Source organism: Mirounga leonina, unplaced genomic scaffold, assembly GCF_011800145.1.
Source record: "Mirounga leonina isolate KUSES-001 unplaced genomic scaffold, KU_Mleo_1.0 Mir_224, whole genome shotgun sequence".
In the NCBI taxonomy this organism is placed as follows: domain Eukaryota; kingdom Metazoa; phylum Chordata; class Mammalia; order Carnivora; family Phocidae; genus Mirounga; species Mirounga leonina.
In genome coordinates, this window is record NW_023270615.1 from 15685147 (window position 1) to 15703558 (window position 18412).

At 43.1% G+C, this 18412-nt stretch overlaps 2 protein-coding genes across 9 annotated transcripts in view; one reads left to right on the forward strand and one right to left on the reverse strand.

Annotated features, from left to right (window-relative positions):
* Positions 1–3296, forward strand: part of RIC1 (RIC1 homolog, RAB6A GEF complex partner 1) — a 166363-nt gene extending 163067 nt beyond the window's left edge. For all 8 annotated transcript variants that reach the window (XM_035029164.1, XM_035029165.1, XM_035029163.1 and 5 more), the window contains one exon: positions 308–3296. In XM_035029164.1, coding sequence (XP_034885055.1) covers positions 308–596 — 289 coding nt within the window. In that variant the 3' untranslated portion in view covers positions 597–3296. The remainder of the gene's footprint in view (positions 1–307) is intronic.
* A 2021-nt stretch (positions 3297–5317) lies between these two features.
* The window catches only part of ERMP1 (endoplasmic reticulum metallopeptidase 1), a gene marked incomplete at its 5' end in the record, with an annotated part of 41739 nt that continues 28644 nt past the window's right edge, over positions 5318–18412 (reverse strand). The window contains 4 exons of the mRNA XM_035028973.1: positions 5318–8075; positions 8186–8349; positions 16173–16288; positions 16825–17027. Of these exons, the coding sequence (XP_034884864.1) occupies positions 7911–8075; positions 8186–8349; positions 16173–16288; positions 16825–17027 (648 nt within the window). The remainder of the gene's footprint in view (positions 8076–8185; positions 8350–16172; positions 16289–16824; positions 17028–18412) is intronic.

Here is an 18412-nt window from a genome sequence, read left to right on the forward strand (position 1 = left end):
TATTGGTCCTCAGACTGTGGAGTATGATCTTTTAATTTAATTCGTCCTACAATTAAAGGACGGAAACAATGTCCGTCCTTGCGGCTAGAGCTCAGAAACGGAAGACACTTCCCCTGGGTGTGGCGCCCCTGCGCTGGCCGGGACGCCTAAGAAGCCTTTCCTCCCTACCCGGTACCTCCTTTCCTGCCCGAATCACCTAGCATTGAGACCTCACTGTGTCAGTGTTTAGTAGGAGTTTGTCCAGAACATTCTAGGGAGCATTTTGAATGTGGCATTGGAGAGCTAATTTCCTTTTCTCTGTACTTAGTCCTGGATATAAGCCATTCTTAAACATCATTAAGCCACAAGTACAGAAGCTCAGTGAACTCACAGAGGAGCAAGTCCAGCCCGAAGCCTTCCAGCCTGTCCCCGTGGGTAAGACCCCTGAACACGCCAGTCCCCGGGCAGAGGAGAGCCGGGGCTCCTTAGGCCACGGGAGCGTCCTGCAGGGCGAGGTCGGAGGCGGCAGTCTGGTCAGCCGGAAGGAGGAGGACCCGTCCCGAGCAGAGGAGGACGAGTCTTTCCAGGATGGGACTTACGACTGTTCTGTGTCCTAACGGCAGTGGCGTGCCGGCACCGCGGGCAGTGTTCATTCTTCATTCGCAGCCGCATGCAGCTGAGGACACTGTGACCTAGTTGGACAGTTGAACCAGGGAGAAAACTCAGAGACTCGGGTAAGGTAGTATTAAATTTTAACACTTTCTCCTCTAAGAAATCTCGGACTCCATAAAAATGTGATATCAAATCATTTTTCATAAAAAATTTTTTTAAGCTGCAGTGGAAAGTAATAAAGAGTATTGTACAGTTGTACATGAGAATATTTTGGTTTTATTCTTAAAGAATGGTAGCTCCTAAACCATAGGGATTGTTTTGCCCTAGATGAGCCTACTTTTTCACTACTTCCAGCTTCTTACATGTTTTCTGGTTCAGCGTGTGTCCAGACTGCTTTTTAAAAATAAATGCAAAGGTGCTTGCTGAAGCTCATCAGGCACTGAGCCCCCTGTGCGCCCCTTTGGATTGAGAGCGCTGGACCCTCGCATTGGCCTCCTGAGCAGATGCCTGCCCTGGCACCTTGGCGGCTGTCGTGATGGGGACCTGCCCTTGGCTTTGTTTAGCCTTTAAATCCCAGGCCTGAATTGGGGGAAAGCTATTAAACCTGTGAGTCCGTGTCCCTGCTCCTTTAGCAGCTTGATTCCTCTTGGATCAGTGTGGGCAGAGGTCTGGGGGCTCTTACCAATTATGCGGTTAGATACCACTAAACTGTTTTGTATCAGAGAACTGTATCTTTTTGTGAATACTCTTGTGTAAATAGACTCAAAGGCACTGTTCATATTTTTAGGGCTTATATTATAATTTGTAAGGTTTGATGCTGGATTCTGCATGGCGATACTCTTGGAAGGAGAGACAGGGGCTTGCTCTTCTTTCCAAGTAGGAGCAGTCTTCGTAGGAAAAAAACAGGTTTATTGGCTTGGTCGTACAGTAACAGAAATGGTCACACTGATCATGCAATGAAATAGGTTTTGTGCAAATTTAATGTAGTTTCTTATTTATTGCTTTTGTAAATTGAATACAAACGGACCTTTATGTAAATAGACTGCTGAATCCTGTATTATCACGGCTACTAAAAATTACTATGTGAAGAATGCATTCTTCATTGTAACTTTTAAAATATTTTATGTATTTCTAGATATGACTTAAATTTTAGTTTTCATACATTATGAAAACCTATCTGCATACTCCTTAATGGCTTCACACTAAACTCATACCCACTGTATGTACTTCCAGTTACCTTGTATCAGTATTAATTTACATAGCTTGTTTGTACTGTGCAATTTGAACAAAGGAATGCAATGTTATTTTCTACAAAAACAAACTTGTTTATTTTTGTAATAACAATGTATCTGGATGTGGACCAAATTCATACCACTATGTAAAACAGCCTCTCTTCTCATAGTGCAATTACAGTTTAGAAATAAAACTTGGTCCTCTACCCTTGCTTTTTTAAAGTAAATGGCTAGATACAGTTGTCCTAGCCCGGGTTTCCTTGGAAGGGAAACGCAAAACCATTTTGAAATTGCTTAGTTCAAAATTAATCAAACTGTTTTAAATTATTGAGTTTGGTAATTTACTGTCATTTACTTTTGACATTACAAGTGCAATAATTTCACATACTAGAACTCCTGGACGGGTGGAATATGTGAGGATGGTACCTGGTCTTTCTGGTGCTACTTTATTTAAGCCTTTGTTTTAAACCACCTTTCCCGAAACAACTCTTACGATAGAAAATGTGTCCCATGTGAGTACATGCAGCCCAGCGTGAAACTTCTCCTATCCTAGTCCAGTAGGAGGAGAACGAGCATTATTTTTGTGTTTGGTGTGAATATACAGTCAATAAAATGATTTGCCATTGTAAACAGCTGTGATCCTTTCAAATCTCTGGATGTGCTGCTGGGTTCATCTTGCAGTCTTCAAAGCAGGGCACCAGTAGGTTAACTGAGCTCCTGTGGTTAACACCATGAATGAATCTTGGCTCCTGTCCTTGTTTCTCAAGTAATAGAAATGGGCGACCCAAAGGCAGAAAAATTGGCAGGTTTACAGAAAGTTTCTTTTTGGTAATTTGTTACATATTTTATTTTTTTAAGTGTATATTTTTATTTTGCCTTGTTTGGTTCACATATCAACTGTTGAAGCCATAATTTTAACAATGAATTTAAGTATTCAGTATAACTATTTGAAGTTTATTTGCTGATACCAAGACAAGTCATTCTGGGGGATAAAGTCAACCTTTGCTTGTAATTAAAGTTGCTGCTACTTCTATAATGTGTATTTTTTTTTTTTTTTAACTTGGTAAAGGGCAATAAAACCATTACAGGAACTTTGTTTATTCAACACCTCAGCCACGGGAATGTTCTTTTCATTATGTAATCCTACCTCTTAGAATTTTTTCCTTTTGAAGTAACTACAAACTCAGATTTAAATTTTATATACAGAATTACTTAGGAGCATCAAGAGGGGGCAGCAGCTATATGCCTGACTGTACAAGCTGGCAAGAACAGTCCACCTCGAGGACACAGAAGATGATCAAAATGTAATCAAAATGATTTCCACCAAACAAAACTGCCTATGTAAGCCTAGAGGAGACTGGGCCCCGTCTCTAACAGGTGGGATTAAAAGTGATTCTGAGTTCCCCAGTTTCCTAAGTCTTTGTCTCTATGGAGTTCCCTCTTACGGACATTTCATATAAATGGAATCCTGTATCTGTGGCTTTTTCTGTGTGGCTTCTTTCACTTCTCAGGACATTTTCAAGGTTCATCTTTGTACATGAGTACTGAATAATGTCCCACTTTCTGGACATACTGCTTCTATTTATCCATTCATAGAATGGTTACCACCATTTGACTGTCATGAACAGTCACGTACAAGTTTCCATGTGGCTAGAAGTTTCTGGTTCTCCCTACAAGTGAAACTCCTTGGTCATGTACCTGGTTAATGTTTTGAGGAAATGCCCAACCATATTCCAGAGTGCCGGCGCCATCTTCTGTGTTCCCACTAGCAGAGAAGGTGGACTCCAAGTTCTTGCATCAGCACTGGTTGCGGACTGTGGTTCTGGTCAACAGCCGTCTGAGTTATGTATGAAGCTGTGCGTCATTACGGCATGGGTGTGGGTTTTTGTGGTGGCTAATGTCTTTTCAAAGAGTTGTCAGCTGTTTGTTTGTATATCCTTAGAGAAAAATGTTCATATGATTTGCCCATTTCAGAGTTGGGTCATTTATCCTTTTATGGTTGATTTGCAAGAGCTCTTCATACATTCTGGATACTGGACCCTTATCAGATATGATTTGCAAGTATTTTCTCATTCCAAGGGCTTGTGACTTTCAGGACACTGTCCTTTGAAGCATTAAGTTTTTCATTTTGTGAAGTCCAACTTTTTCTTTGGTTGCTTGTGCTTTGGTGTATGTAAGGAACCACTGCCTAATACAGGGTTATGGAGATCTGTGCCTATGGTTTACTCTGAGAGTTTTGCTTTTTACTTTTTGTTTTTTACAGTTTAGCTCCTCTTTAGGTCTTTGACCCATTTTGAGTTAATTTTTGTGTACGGTATGAAGTGAGGGGGTCTTTGTTCTTTTTGTGTGTGGATATTCAGTTGTCCTAGCACCATTTACTGAAAAGGTTCATTTTTTTTTTCCCCTCATGAATTGCCAAAAATCATTTGACCATAAACATATGGATTTATTTGTGGACTGTCAATTGTATATCGATCTCTGTTCTTACTAAGCCAGTACCACACTGTTTTGATTACTGTCCCTGCTTTGTAAGAAGTTTTGAATATATGACTCATAAGTTTGTTTTCTCAAGACTGTTCGGGCTATTATGGGTCCCTTGCATTTCCGTATGAATTTTAGGATTAGCTTGTCAGTTTCTGCACCTACAAGCTGGGATTGTGTTCAGTTTGTGGATCAACTTGGAGAATACTGCCATCTTAATTAAGCCAATCCACAAACATGGGATTTCTTTCAGCAGTGTTAGTTCTAGTGTAAAAGTGTTGTACTTTTGTTACGCTTATTCCTAAGTATTTTATTTTTTTATTTTTATTTTTATTTTTAAAGATTTTATTTATTTGGCAGAGAGACACAGCGAGTGAAGGAACACAAGCAGGGGGAGAGGGAGAAGCAGGCTTCCCGCGGAGCAGGGAGCCCGATATGGGGCTCGATCCCAGGACCCTGGGATCATGACCTGAGCCGAAGGCAGACGCATAACAACTGAGCCACCCAGGCGCTCCCCTAAGTATTTTATTCTTAATGCAGTTGCAAATAGAATTGTTTTCTTGTTATAGAAAAACAGTTGCTTGTCTGTGTATTGATAGCAGTTCCTATAACAGTTTTTCTTGTGGATTCCCTAGGATTTTCTACATAAATCTGTCCTTTCTAATCTGTGTGCATCTTGCCAAACTGCTAGAACCTCAAAACAGTATTCAGCAGAAGTGGCCGCAGTGGGCATGCTGGTCTTTCTGACTTTAGGGGGCAGTTTTCAGGCTTTCATCATAGATGATGATGTTAGCTGTGAGTTTTTCATAGGAGGGGACTTCCTCACCAGGATAAAGGACTCTGTATTGAGATGGTGTATTACACACTGATGTTTCAGGTATTAGACCAACTTTTCATTCCTTGAATAAATCCCACTTGGTCACAGTATAGAGCCGAACTTGAAGAAATGTATTAGTGTGTTAGTATTTTTACAAATCAAATAAGGAATAAAAAAGAGCCAGACATAAAGAGGCCTAAATGCATTTTGGCTTCATTGGCCCTAAAAGGCGGCAAGGTGCATGATGAGGAGGTGTACCGAACTGTTCCGAGGCAATTCACTGAGAAAGCAAAATAACTTGCACAGGAACTTGCCCAGGGACCTGTTCTGGGGGGTGGCAGTGCCCCCCTTCCTTGGGAGGACAGGAGAGTGAGTGGTGGGCCACTGGCTGAAAGACCATTTCTTCCTCCTGCCCCCACAATCCTTCTGGATTAGCCCTTCAGTAATTTTCTTTGCCAATGGAGAGGATTTTTAAAAAGCTCAACATTTAACAAAATATGATGCACAATTTCATTCCAGAGTAAAAAGCATTCCAGTATTTCCTTATTGAGCTCTTTGCTCACATACCTGCTCTGCCCACATGAGCCATCTAGGTCTTTTAAAAGCAATTACAAAGACTTTAAAAAGGCTCTGTAGACTTGAAATAACCCTTCAAAGGTGGGGATACAGAACAAACAATAAAGATCTGGTTTTTCTGATAAAGATACTAACTAGGAGGTTAAAAAGTTTATTTCAGTAATGTAAGGCAACAGTTAATCCTCAGCAAGTCAGCAAACCAGTGAAAAGAGAGACCATTGTTCTTCCTACAGCTTCCTGAGTGAGCAGCTGACTGCGGCCCCTTCAGTGGAGACATCTTAGCAACCCTGTGGGTGCTCATTTCCATCAGCTGAACTGGAAACAGGTACTTCATGCAGCAGTCTAAGGTCAGACTTTTTCAATGCATGTGCAATACTGGGCTACTTACACTGAAATTCTGTAGGGAAAACTGCATTTGTTAGAATTTGAAAAGGCCCTCTCAGAAGTGAGTTTTGAATGAGGAGCTACCCCAGTCTCAGGCTGCTGACTCATCTGATGGCATGAACAGTAAGTAGAAGTACTCCGCCATTTCTGGCACTAAAGCAGTCTACCCTGAGACCAGCGAGCATCTTGAAAACCAAGAGAGACTGTTTACAAGGAAAAATAACAAAGGCAGAAAGAAAACCATGATTATTACTGAAAGCGAATCACTTCCTTCCCAAAGGGGGAAGAAAAGAACTTTCATACAATGCACGTCCTCAACATGGGACCCCCCCCCCCCCCCCATAAAATCTATTTCAGATCAACCACAGGGACAAAAGAACTAGGCTGTATTTTGAAATTCATTGATCACTTTTTGTCCACAACTCTGATTCTCTACAAGCTACAAACACGGCAACCCTTCCCCATCACCTGACAACGTCGTTGGAAGTCCACGGGCACCCGGGAGGAGCGGGACTGAGAAAGCACACTGCATCCGTCTGTCACAAGTCCTCCGGCGATGCATGCTTAGTGCCACTTTGTTTTACTATGGCTTTTCTTTAAAATGCCTTTTTGGCCTATGCTGGCTAAACTCAGAATTTGTCCAACCTTTCCAGTTTCTTAATGGAAGAGAGCAAGCTAGGAGAACTGACCACTCATCTCCCCAAACCCTTCCACTGCCGGAGCAGAGACGCGCCTCCCAAGCCCCACCGCCATCTTCTAAATGAAAAGCACCTTGAGGTCCTCGGCCTGCTCTTCTGCAGGATCCTCATCAGCGGCTGCAGGGCCGGTGGCCTCGCTGCAGGCAAAGCCAGCACCCACAGCCCCGGGAAAGCCAGTTCTGCTGGATACGGACGGATGATTGAGACTGGCAAGAAAACCGACAAAACTAAGGACTCAGTGCATCAATAAAGTTACGCCCTAAAGGATTAACCTTGGATAATAGGACATGCCTACTAAATGAAGAGAATCAATATTTATAAAATGCCCAGCCACTCGTCACCCCACTCACTTCCCAGCCCAGAGCAGCCACCGTGGCAACCCTGGGCTCTGAGGATGGAACCAAGCCCATGTGCTTGCACCTACGACAGCCTGAGCCAGAAGAGCCTGGAAAAACCCCACAGGAAAGGCAGCTGAACAAACGCTCCGCTGAAACCGGCAAGGTGGACAGGGGAAAAGTTGGACATCGGGCCTTGAAAGCAACTCCGAAAAGCATCACAGCGATGGCTCTCAGGGACCACGTGTCGGAAGGATGCACAGACTCCAGAGGAGCCAAGCACATTTGAGCAGCTGCTCCCTCGGCTTAGGCTGCGGCCCCAGGAGCCCCCAGCTTGCCCCCAGGCCTCGCTGTCCCTGCCTTCTGACCCCTAAGGTCCGTCTTAGGGGAGTCCCGACTCCAGCAAACGGATTTTTAGCTACCATCCTCTGACCAAACCAATCATCTTGGGCTTCAACTGGAAATGTCCTTTGTCCCATGGACAGCTCACAGTACCTTCTACATCTGTCATGATCCTAAGGGGTAACAACTACTCAAGTGGTTTGCTGGCTTTTATCCTTAAGGTCCCAGAGAATGACTGGTGGGTGTCGTGCTTCGGGGCCAGGAAACCGGCGCTTTCAAGTGTCAGGCCACACGTCCCCATCATCATGCTGGGCCCTGAAGAGTGTCAGCCCACAAAGCTCTCTGAACAGGTGCTCATTCAAAATCACTGACTTACAAACATCCATGTAACGTGGGGAGAAACTGCGTCACGGGGGTATCCCGCTGGGCATGTACTCCGCGCTCCTCCAGAAGACTAAAACACAAAGAGACTGTAGGTGCACACCCAGGCAGAAGGAAATGTCCAGTCTGGGAACTTCTCTCTCAGAGCATCCAGCTGGGAGGATTTCTTATCTTCCCCAGAAAGGTAGTGGGCAGCAATGGCCACAGTGACCATTCCTTCAGGCCGTTCTTCCATGACCTGGCAGAGAAAATTAGTTTAGTTCTCCTGTTCTAGGAGGGCAGAATGATGATCCCAAACGCCACCTGGGAGGCTGATCAGTGACAGCAGCAATGCGGGGAAATTCCCACCTGTACTTCTATCCAGAACCGCCATGCAGAGGCCTGGAGCCCATGGGAGTAAAATACGAAGTAGTCCCCTCCTCTACTTGTGACCGGGGTGCCATTGCCAAGAGACCACTGAGAGAGTGTTGACCCTTTGTGGGTTCGAACGTAGAAAGACATGTGGCTCGGTCCTGTAAGGTAAGAGGAAGAGTTCATCTTTTAAGCAGTTAATGCGCCACCAAACCAGCCTCTGAAGGACATGCCTCATGTCACCTTCCAGATACTCACTACAGACCTACCAGAGGTTCTGGTTTGCACCTCCACCCCGTGGCATCAGCCGGGGGAAGTAACGAGCTCCAGCAAAAAAGGCACAGAATTTACAATGAGGAAACATGTCGTTGAAACCTACAAGAACCTAGCGCACGTGAGTCCTTCAGAAGTCTAGGGAATAAGCTTCATCTAGCCAAGCGGTAACTTCAAGAACTGTAGCAAAAGAATAGATAGGATTTTAATAGACCCAAACACGTTACCAGGGCAGTGGTCCAGTAAGGGTGGAAGCCCAAGATATAATGCAGTCAACACGGAGAGGCAGCGAGGAACAGAGTTGTAGAGACTCACAGGGTTAAGGCCACTAAAAACAGACAGTAAAGGGTTACATGAAATGTGGTCAAAACAAAAAAACTTTCCTAAATGCCAGAAAATGTTCTTTTTAGTTTAAAGAGCAAAGAGAACCTGTTCTTTAACAAAGGAATATAGCAAATAAAGCACAAAGTGGAGACCAAAATTGAAAGTAAATGTGAATAGATCTAATCAACTAGGAGAAAATATTTCAACTTGGCTTAAAAGGCCAGATCCAATCATCTGCCGTATTCAAGAAATATACTTGAGAGATTCAGAAAGGCTAAAAATAACCGTATGAACAAAGTGGACACAGTTTTTAAAAAGATCTCTTTTGGGGCGCCTGGGTGGCTCAGTCGTTAAGCGTCTGCCTTCGGCTCAGGTCATGATCCCAGGGTCCTGGGATCGAGTCCCACATCGGGGCTCCCTGCTCCTCTCTCTACCCCTCCCCACTGCACATGCTCGCTCTCAAATAAAATCTTTTAGAGAAAAAGAATCCTGGGTTTTTTTTCCTGAGATCAAAGAGGTCAAGACAAAAGCATTACATGTAAAAAGACACTTTTTAATACTAAAAGCTTTAATTGACAGTGATATGAAATTGTGAATTCTGTGCATCAAGTGACTGACAGCAAGCGCCTGATGAAGCAAAACTACAGGAGATGCAAAAAGATACACATGGCAGCCAGACGCAAGTAAGAGACTGTAATAGTCCACTGTCCTACAAAACATCAGTTGAACAAAAAGGATATAAAAAGACCAAAACAAATGATCCATGAAATAGATCATATGGATATATATATCCAACTTTAGAAGACAAATTCTGCATTATCAGGCATGTACAGTGGGCACAAAACATTCATAAACTTTGAGCTTTTAAAGGAAATACCGGTTCTGTAAAATTGAAATATAAGTAACACTGATTGTAATTTGGTAAAACTTAAAATTATCAATAAAACAAAATGGCCTCCTACCTAGAAATTTTTTTTTTTTAAAGATTTTATTTATTTGAGAGAGAGAGAGAGATAGTGACAGAGATAGCTAGAGAGAGCACAAGAGGGGAGGAGAAGGAGAAGCAGGCCCCCAGCTGAGCAGGGAGCCCGACGCGGGGCCTGATCCCAGGACCCTGGGATTCTGACCTGAGCCGAAGGCAGACGCTTAACCGACTGAGCCACCCAGGCGCCCCTCCTACCTAGAAATTTAAAAATCTACTTAAAAGACTCAGGGTGGCTCAGTAGGTTCAGCATCTGACTGTTGGCTTCCGCTCAGGTCATGCTCTCATGGGTCGTGTGACCAAGTCTGTTTCGGGCTTCCTGCTGCTCAGCAGGGAGTGTGCTTGGGATTCTCTCTATGCCTCTGCCTCTCCCTCCCGCCCCTGGGGCATGCTCTCTCAAATAAATAAATCCTTAAAAATAAATTTATAAAAGACTTGGGTTAAAGAAGAAATCTGAACAAAAATTACAAAATTTTTTGTAAACAATGAAAATACTACATATTAAACTACCGTAAACATGTAAAAGCAGCGATAAGAGGAAAATCCATTGTAGTAAATGTTTTTTCATGTATTTAAATGAAATTTAAATCAAAATTTAAGAAGTACAACAAAGAGAACAAAAAACAAGGAAATGTTACAGATAAAGCAAAAAGCAGAAATCAACAAAAGAATGAGAACAGAACTAAACCACTGTAACTTAGTGAAAAAATCTGTTCTTTTTAAAAATTAACAACTACTAGCTAACCTGGCTAAGAAAGAGGCAGGGGAAGGGGAGTGGAGTAAAGAAAACACAAGTATACAAAAAGAATAAGAAAAGTAAACAGAAGAAATGTTTAAAATCACATGTGACTACTCTGCAGACCTCTATACTATTATATTTGGAAACCAGATGAAATGGATACTTTTTAAGGAAAATAGATTACTCAAACTGTACAACAGAGATACAAATCTTAAGCAGACCAACTTCCCAAGAACAAGTTAAACTACCCCTGCAAAAAAAGGACCATGACCAGGTGGTTTCAGAGAGCAATGTAAGGCAACTTTTCAACCAGATCATTAAATGCTTCCAAAACTGTTCCAAGGCATTCGAAATGAAGGACAAGTTAACCATTTTCATGATGTTTATACATTTATAATGTGTAACACATACCTAAATCTGATTAAAGAGTACCAAAAAAAATAAACATGGACCAATATTACTCCTGAGTATTAAATCCAACATCATGCAAAGAAAATAACAAGCCGTGGCCTAGTGGAAAACACCGTATCAAAAGACCCAAGGAAGAAAAATCTAGGATTATCTTTACAGATGCTGAAAGTAGACTTTCCCAAAATTAAAACCCATTCCTTATAAAAGCATTCAAGACATGACTGCTGATAAATGCTTGCCTAAGGCTCACCTCTCACACGCTGGAAACGCTAGACATCTGTGCGCTACGTAAAGCAGGGACGCCCACTCACTACACGTCCACACCATACGAGCAACACCAACCACTAACACACCAATTATAGGCCTAAGGACGGGTAAAGAAGAAAGACTGTATTTGCAGATGATACACAATAGTCAACAAGATAGACTTGAGGTCTGTTTTTGTAAGGCTCTCAGGCTAAGAATGGTTTTTACATGTTTAAAAAGCAGTTAAGGGGCGCCTGGGTGACTCAGTTGGTTAAGCGTCTGCCTTCAGCTCAGGTCATGATCCCAGGGTCCTGGGATCGAGCCCTGTGTCTGCTTCTGCCCCTCCCCCCAGTCGTGCTTGCTCATTCATTCTCTCTCAAATAAATAAAATCTTAAAAAAAAGAAAAAAAAGCAGTTAATAAAAAATCCACAATAGGGACATATAGCAAAGCCCAAAGTATTTACTATCTCTGGCCATTTAAGGATTGGCAATTCCTAGTATACCTGGGGAACTCTAGAGAAGCAATGATTAACTCACAAAGTAAAAAATTCAGTGAGGTAGCAAGATACAAAACTGACATACAAAATGTACACATACAAAATATAACCAGTTAAGAAAACGTAATGGTAGAGAAAACCCCAATTATAATAGCAACAAAAACTAGATGAGGAAAATCTTTTTTTTTTTTTTAAAGATTTTATTTATTTGACAGAGAGAGACACAGCGAGAGAGGGAACACAAGCAAGGGGAGGGTCAGAGGGAGAAGCAGGCTCCCCGCCGAGCAGGGAGCCCGATGTGGGACTCGATCCCGGGACTCCAGGATAATGACCTGAGCCGAAGGCAGTTGCTTAACCGACTGAGCCACCCAGGTGCCCTAGATGAGGAAAATCTCATTAACACTCCTGAAAGACACAAAAGTAGATGCGAACACATGAAAAGCCGACATTCCCAGTTCTTGGATAGGGTGACAATATTATGTCAGCTCTCCTTAATTTATAAATTATGACACTCCCCCAAATACCAATAAGCAGTAAGTTTTATGTCAGAGTTATAATACTAAAGTTCATATGGAAAAACAAACATGCAAAAATAGCAAGGAAAATCCTGAAAAACATTATAAAATGTGGTAACAGGTACACAGGTACACAAACAGACCCACACGTATACGGTCAAAATTTTTTTTTTTTTTCTCTGATTTCATGACATTTATAATCACAAAACACAGGGCAGTAGATGTGTAACTTGCCTGCCAGGAACCTGAATTTTACTGGAATTCTCCAAATTGTGCATAAAGGATAGAGAAAGGTTTGGCTTTTCCTGTGCTCCCTTTTTACAAGCTGGTGATTAAATAAAAATCAGAAATAATTATTGGCATGAACAAGAAAACCAGCTGGTGCAAAATAAATTTATTTCCAATTAAATTTTAAAAGCCTAGAGAAAACAAAAGTATCCGCCTTTGAAAGCATCAGCTGAGGCACTTAATTCCCTGTAAGTGCTTCATTCCCTTGGTTAACTACCAGATTTTATGATCTCACTACCACCATCTTGTGTCCTCCTCCAGTTTTCCATACTAGATTTTCAAGTCCCTTCTGTGTTCAACTGAATGAGCTATGCCTTAGCACAATAAATATATTTACTTTTTACAGTAAATATGACGACGGCTACAGTCACCAAAAAATACAAAAACCAAGCAAGCTACTTGTGAAAGAGAAAGTTCGGTAAAAAAGTGCGCAAAGCTGAGGTATATACAATCAAATAATTTTGACAAAGATGCCAAAGCAGTTCAATAGGGTAAGGTAAATCTCTTCAAGAGATGATGCTAGAACAACCAGATATCCATAAAGAAAAAAAAGAACCGTGACCTCTACCTCACACCGTACACAAAAATTAATTCAAGGTATATTATAGGCCTAAACAAAACAGCTAAAGCTATGAAGCTTCTAGAAGGAAACATGAGTCTATCTTTGTGACCTCTGGGTAGACAAGGTTTTTTTTTTTAGAGAGGACACACAAAGTACTAATTCTAAAGAAAAACCTGATAAATTGGAATTCATAAAAATTTAAAACTTACACACATCAAATGACCCCATTAAAGAAAATGAATGGACAAGAAAATCTCGGAATCTGATACATACATATCTGATAGAGGACTATGATCTGGAACATACGCACTCCTGCAAGTCAATAAGTCCAATTTTTAAAAGGGAAAAGGAAACAAAGCAAGGTAACTGAGTATCCTCCAATAAGCACTTGGAAGAGTGCTCCACATCATTAGCTACCAGAGAACAGCAAGAGCTCCTGCTAAATGCCCCACAGCAGTGGTTCAATGGAAAAGAACAGCAAACAGTGGCGAGAATGTGGCAAAGCTGGAATTCTCATGGACTCCTTGTGGGGAACCAACAACATGCTTAATGACCCAGGCCCAGAATATTACGTACAGGAAGACTACTTACATGAAGCTCAAGAATGGTACAAAGTGAAGAGTAGCAGGGACTTCTTAAAAATGAACTTCCTGTGTTAAGAGTTCTCCAGAGAAAGAGAACCAATCCTCAACATAATATTAGCAGAGCAAATCAAATCCAACACTGTGTAAAAAGAATTATATACTACAACCAGGGGGGATTTATTCCGTGTATGCAAGATTGGGTCAGCCTTTGAACATCAGTTAATGTAATCCATCACACCAACAGGCTAATGAAGAAAAATCACCTGGTCACATCAGGAAAGAGAAAAGCAAAATCCAACATCCATTCAGAGGCAAAGCTCAGCAAACTAAAAATAGAGGGGAGTTTCCTCAACCTGAGAAAGAGCATCTACAGAAAACCTACAGCTGACGTGATACTCGGTAAAAATGCAGACGCTTTCCCACTAAGACCAAGAACAAGACAACGATCCCCACTCTTATTACTCCTCGTAGCACTCTTTTTCACAGTACTGGAAGTCTAGGTAATGCAGTAAGACGAGAAAAGGTAATAAAAGATAAAAAAGATTGGGAAGGAAGAAATAAAGTCTTTGTTTGCAGGTGACATGATCATCTATGTAGGAAATCCCAAAGAATCAACAAAAAAAACCTCTCCTGGAACTAATAAACCATTATGGCAAGGTTGCAGGATATCAAGTTAATAAACAAAATCAGTTGTTTTCACATATACCATCAATGAAAAATACTATTTACATTAGCATCCCCCAAAATGAAATACTTAAGTACAAATCTAACAAAAGTTGTACAGAATCTATATGAGGAAAACCACAAAATATAGTTCTGATGAAAGAAAACAAGATACAAATAAATGAAGAGACATTCCATGTCATGGATAGGAAAAAATATTAAGATGTCATTTACCCAATGTGATCTGTAGATTTCAATGAAATTCCAATCAGAATCCCAGGAAATTCTATTGTGCATCGTGACAAATTGATATATGGAAAGAAAGACATGCAATATTCTGAAGAAGAATAAAGTTGGAGAGGACAGATACTGCCCACCTTCAAGACTCGATCAAGAGTGCACCGTAATGACAAAACAGAGAAACAGATAATAAGTAAACGGAACAGAAAGCCCAGAAATAGATGCACACAAATACAGCCAACTGATGTCTGACAACGCAACAGAGTTGTTCAGCAGAGGTGCAACAGTCTTCAACAAATGATAGTGGGACAACTGGAAATCCACATGCAAAAAAAAAAAGAATCCAACCCTCAGACTTTACACCTTTCACAAAAATTAACTCAGAATGGATCTCTCGTGGATCTAAATAGAAAACACTAAACTGTAGAAGGTAACAGCAGAGAAAATCCAGAGACCCTGGGTTTGGCAGTGACTTTTAGACACGACAGCAAAATCATGACTCATGAAAGACAAACTGATTACACTGGACTTCATTAAATTTAAAAACACTCTTGAGAGAATGAAAAGACCACCAGATTGGGAGAAAATATTTGCAAATCACTTATCTGATAGAAAGGACTTCTATCCACATGCACAGAGAACTCTTCAGTTTCAGCAACAGCAATCACACCACCCAGTTAATACACAGACACGTCCCCGGGGGTGACACACACAGCAGGAGCCTGTGAGAAGATGCTGCACACCGTGGGTCAGGAGGGAACCACACACGGAAAGGGAGACACCCCTACCGCTCTATCAGAGCGGCCGGAATCGCCAGGTGCAGCCGGGAGTGCACAGGGTGCAGACGCGCTCGCAGAGCCCGGCAGCTTCTGACAAAGGTAAATACAGGCCAGCCACACAATCTAGCAACCATACGCCTAGGTTTTTATCCAGGTGAGTTAAAAACATGCCTAGACAAAAACCTGCAAACAAATGTTTCCAGCAGCTTTGCCAAAAGCAACCAAGCAGCCTGTCCTTCAGCAGGGGAACGGCTGAACTGGGGCACGTCCGTATCGCTGCTGAGCAGTAAAAAGAAGAGCGCTCTCGAGCCCCTAAGACATGAAGGCTCTGAAATGCATATGCTAAGTGGGAAGGGCTACAAATCATATGACTGCAGCTATAGGATACTCTGGAAGAGCAGAAACAGTAGAAACTAACAAAGTCAGCGTTGGCCAGAGGGAGTGGGAAGGAGGGATGAACTGGGGGAGCACCGGGAAGGCTCAGGGCCGAGAATCTACTGTGTGTGATACGGTGGGGACACGACATCACACATTTGTCCAAACCCCCCCAGGACTATGCAACACAAGAGTGAACCGAGCCTTAATGTAAACCAGGGACTTCAGTTACTAATAATGTATCAGCACCGGCTCATCCGTTTTCGGAAATACACCACACTCCGAGGCAAGATGATGATAAGGCAAGTGTGGGGCGGCGGGGAGCTCTGCTTTCCGTTCAATTTTTCTGTAAGCCTAAAACCACCCTAAAAAAGTCTTAATGAGCTTCAAGTGCTCTTAGCAACACGAAGTTCCTCCTAAGTCGCTGGTCACGATCATGTAAGGAAACCAATACATACTTAAGAATGTTAGGAAGTGGAAGAAGAAACACTGTCCCGTCACTCACCTGTGACTTCAAACGTCAGCTTCACAGAATCCCAGGGCGTCTGTTCTTTGGACACGAGTCTGAAATGAGCAGGAGCTCCTGGAGAAACTTCTGGGGCAGGAAGATACCAGTTTTTCCTATTTGGAAAGGTAGCTTCAATATTTAGGATGCTTAATTCTAGCTGACGGCTATCTCTGACTCACGGAAGTGGTCCGAATACACGACTCACATTCTGGGCATGAAAACAGTCTCTGCTGGGCAGAATAAACCATGCTAATGACTCTAAAAGCCCGTTCGTGTGTAATAAAACCTTGCCCAAAGTAAGAACATTCTAGGTGATCTTGATTCCACTACATCCTGTTCCTTCTTATCCAGCCCTTTCCCACCAAACCACGAAATTGTCCCAGAAATGAAACAGTCTGAAGCGAAAGCTTCGCTGCTATCTCTCGGGCCAGCCTTTCTAACTGCTCGGGCTTCTACAGGACAGACTTCCTACATTTGAAAAAGCAACAGTAAGCTTCTGAGTGCTTTATCCCACTCAGGCAGGGACGGAGAACACAGCACGCGTGACACGTGACGTCTGGGTTACCCACGTAAATAGTGAGGCAGGCACACAGTGACAGGACTCGAGACAGACGCACCCCCGGCGACAGCAGCTCACGAGGGGACCAACCTGATCAGGAAGTGCACCGGGAGGTACCACGGGAAGCCACACAGGGGTGCGTCCTCCTCACAGTGAGCTCGGATGGTATCGTTGATCTCGGGGATGTGAGGCGTTACGTGAGACATGCCCGTGTAATCAAACCCATTGATCCATATCCCGGAGTCCCGTTTCATCACGTGTCCGTGCAGGTCATGAAATGTTCTAGTCATATGCTGCAAAGAACAGACCGAGGAGAAAGCTACGGCTTGAATCCCTTCAGCTGCATCCCCACTGCAGATTAACGAAAGTGGGTAAGTGTGACGAAACCAGGAACCGATGTGGCTATGGAGCAACAGAACCCCTCACACGCTGCTGGCAGGGGCGAGGCGGGCACAGCCACCTCATAGCGTCACCTACACATGCACAGACCTGTCAAGCCCGCCATCCCGCTCCTGCAGGGGGACCTTAGAGAAACGTGGGCAAGGTTCGGGAGCGCTGGCTCAGCTCCGTCTGTGGTAGCAAACGGTGCAAACAACCCAAATGTCCACCAGCAGCACAAGGGGCTTCAGGTGAACCCCATCACTGAACACAGTGACGCGAGGCAACGTGGGGGCCTCTCCCACACTGGCGGGCCCCACGCAGCCAGTCACAAAGGAGTATCTGTTAGGTACGGCTTTGTAACACTTAGAGAGGCAAACCGTATCTTCCTGTTTAGGGATCCATATGTACGTGGCCCAGAAAAGGTAATAGTTAAACTTCAAGACCGTATTTCCTGGGGGGCGGGGGGGCAGGGCAGGGGAAGAAGGGGGATCAAGAAGGGGGCGCTGGTTCTTAGCAGGCGCTGCTGAGGTTCTTTAAAGTCGACGATGGATACAGAAAGTTTTATTATTTCTTACAAATATATATATTTAAATTTTATTAAAACTTTTCTGAAAACCTATTTCAGATTTAAAAAACACAAACATTAGAACTCCATTTAGATGAAGGCTGAAAACAAATACATCTACGAGAGAGACACACACACATTGTTCCCTTTCACGGCGGCCTGAAGCTGTCCCGAGCAGGCAGACAGCCCCGCTCGTCCCCAGCCGACTGACGTGGGCACCACGTGCTCCAGCCAGCGCAGCAGGAAGAGAGGACTGCGCAGGGCAGGGGCCGGGGAACTGGGGCCCGCAGGCCACACGGCCACCACCCTGCTTGCACAGGCCACACTCACCCGTGGAGACACCGGCTGCGGCCGCTCGTGCTCCACAAAACGGTGGTGACGGAGGCCATGTGGCTGGCATAGCCCCACGTATTTATTACCCGACTCTTTTCGGGAAAAGTGTGCCAACTCCCAGCACTGGGGAAGAAGAAAACCGCAAACAAATCAGAACAGGAGTTTTTAAAAATAAAATGTCGTTTTTCCTTTTTTTATAATTACCACTAATGTAATTATAAAAATTTAGTAAGTCACTGAAAACACATCGACTCTCCTAAAAATGAGCTGTTCTTCACTCAAGGTTTTGTAAATTGTCAAGTTTGTCACATAAGGCATATCACTGTGTCCTCCCGGACTATAAACAAGGAATAGTTGGCCCTTTGTCAGTATCTCCTCCCTGATAACTTACATTCCAGT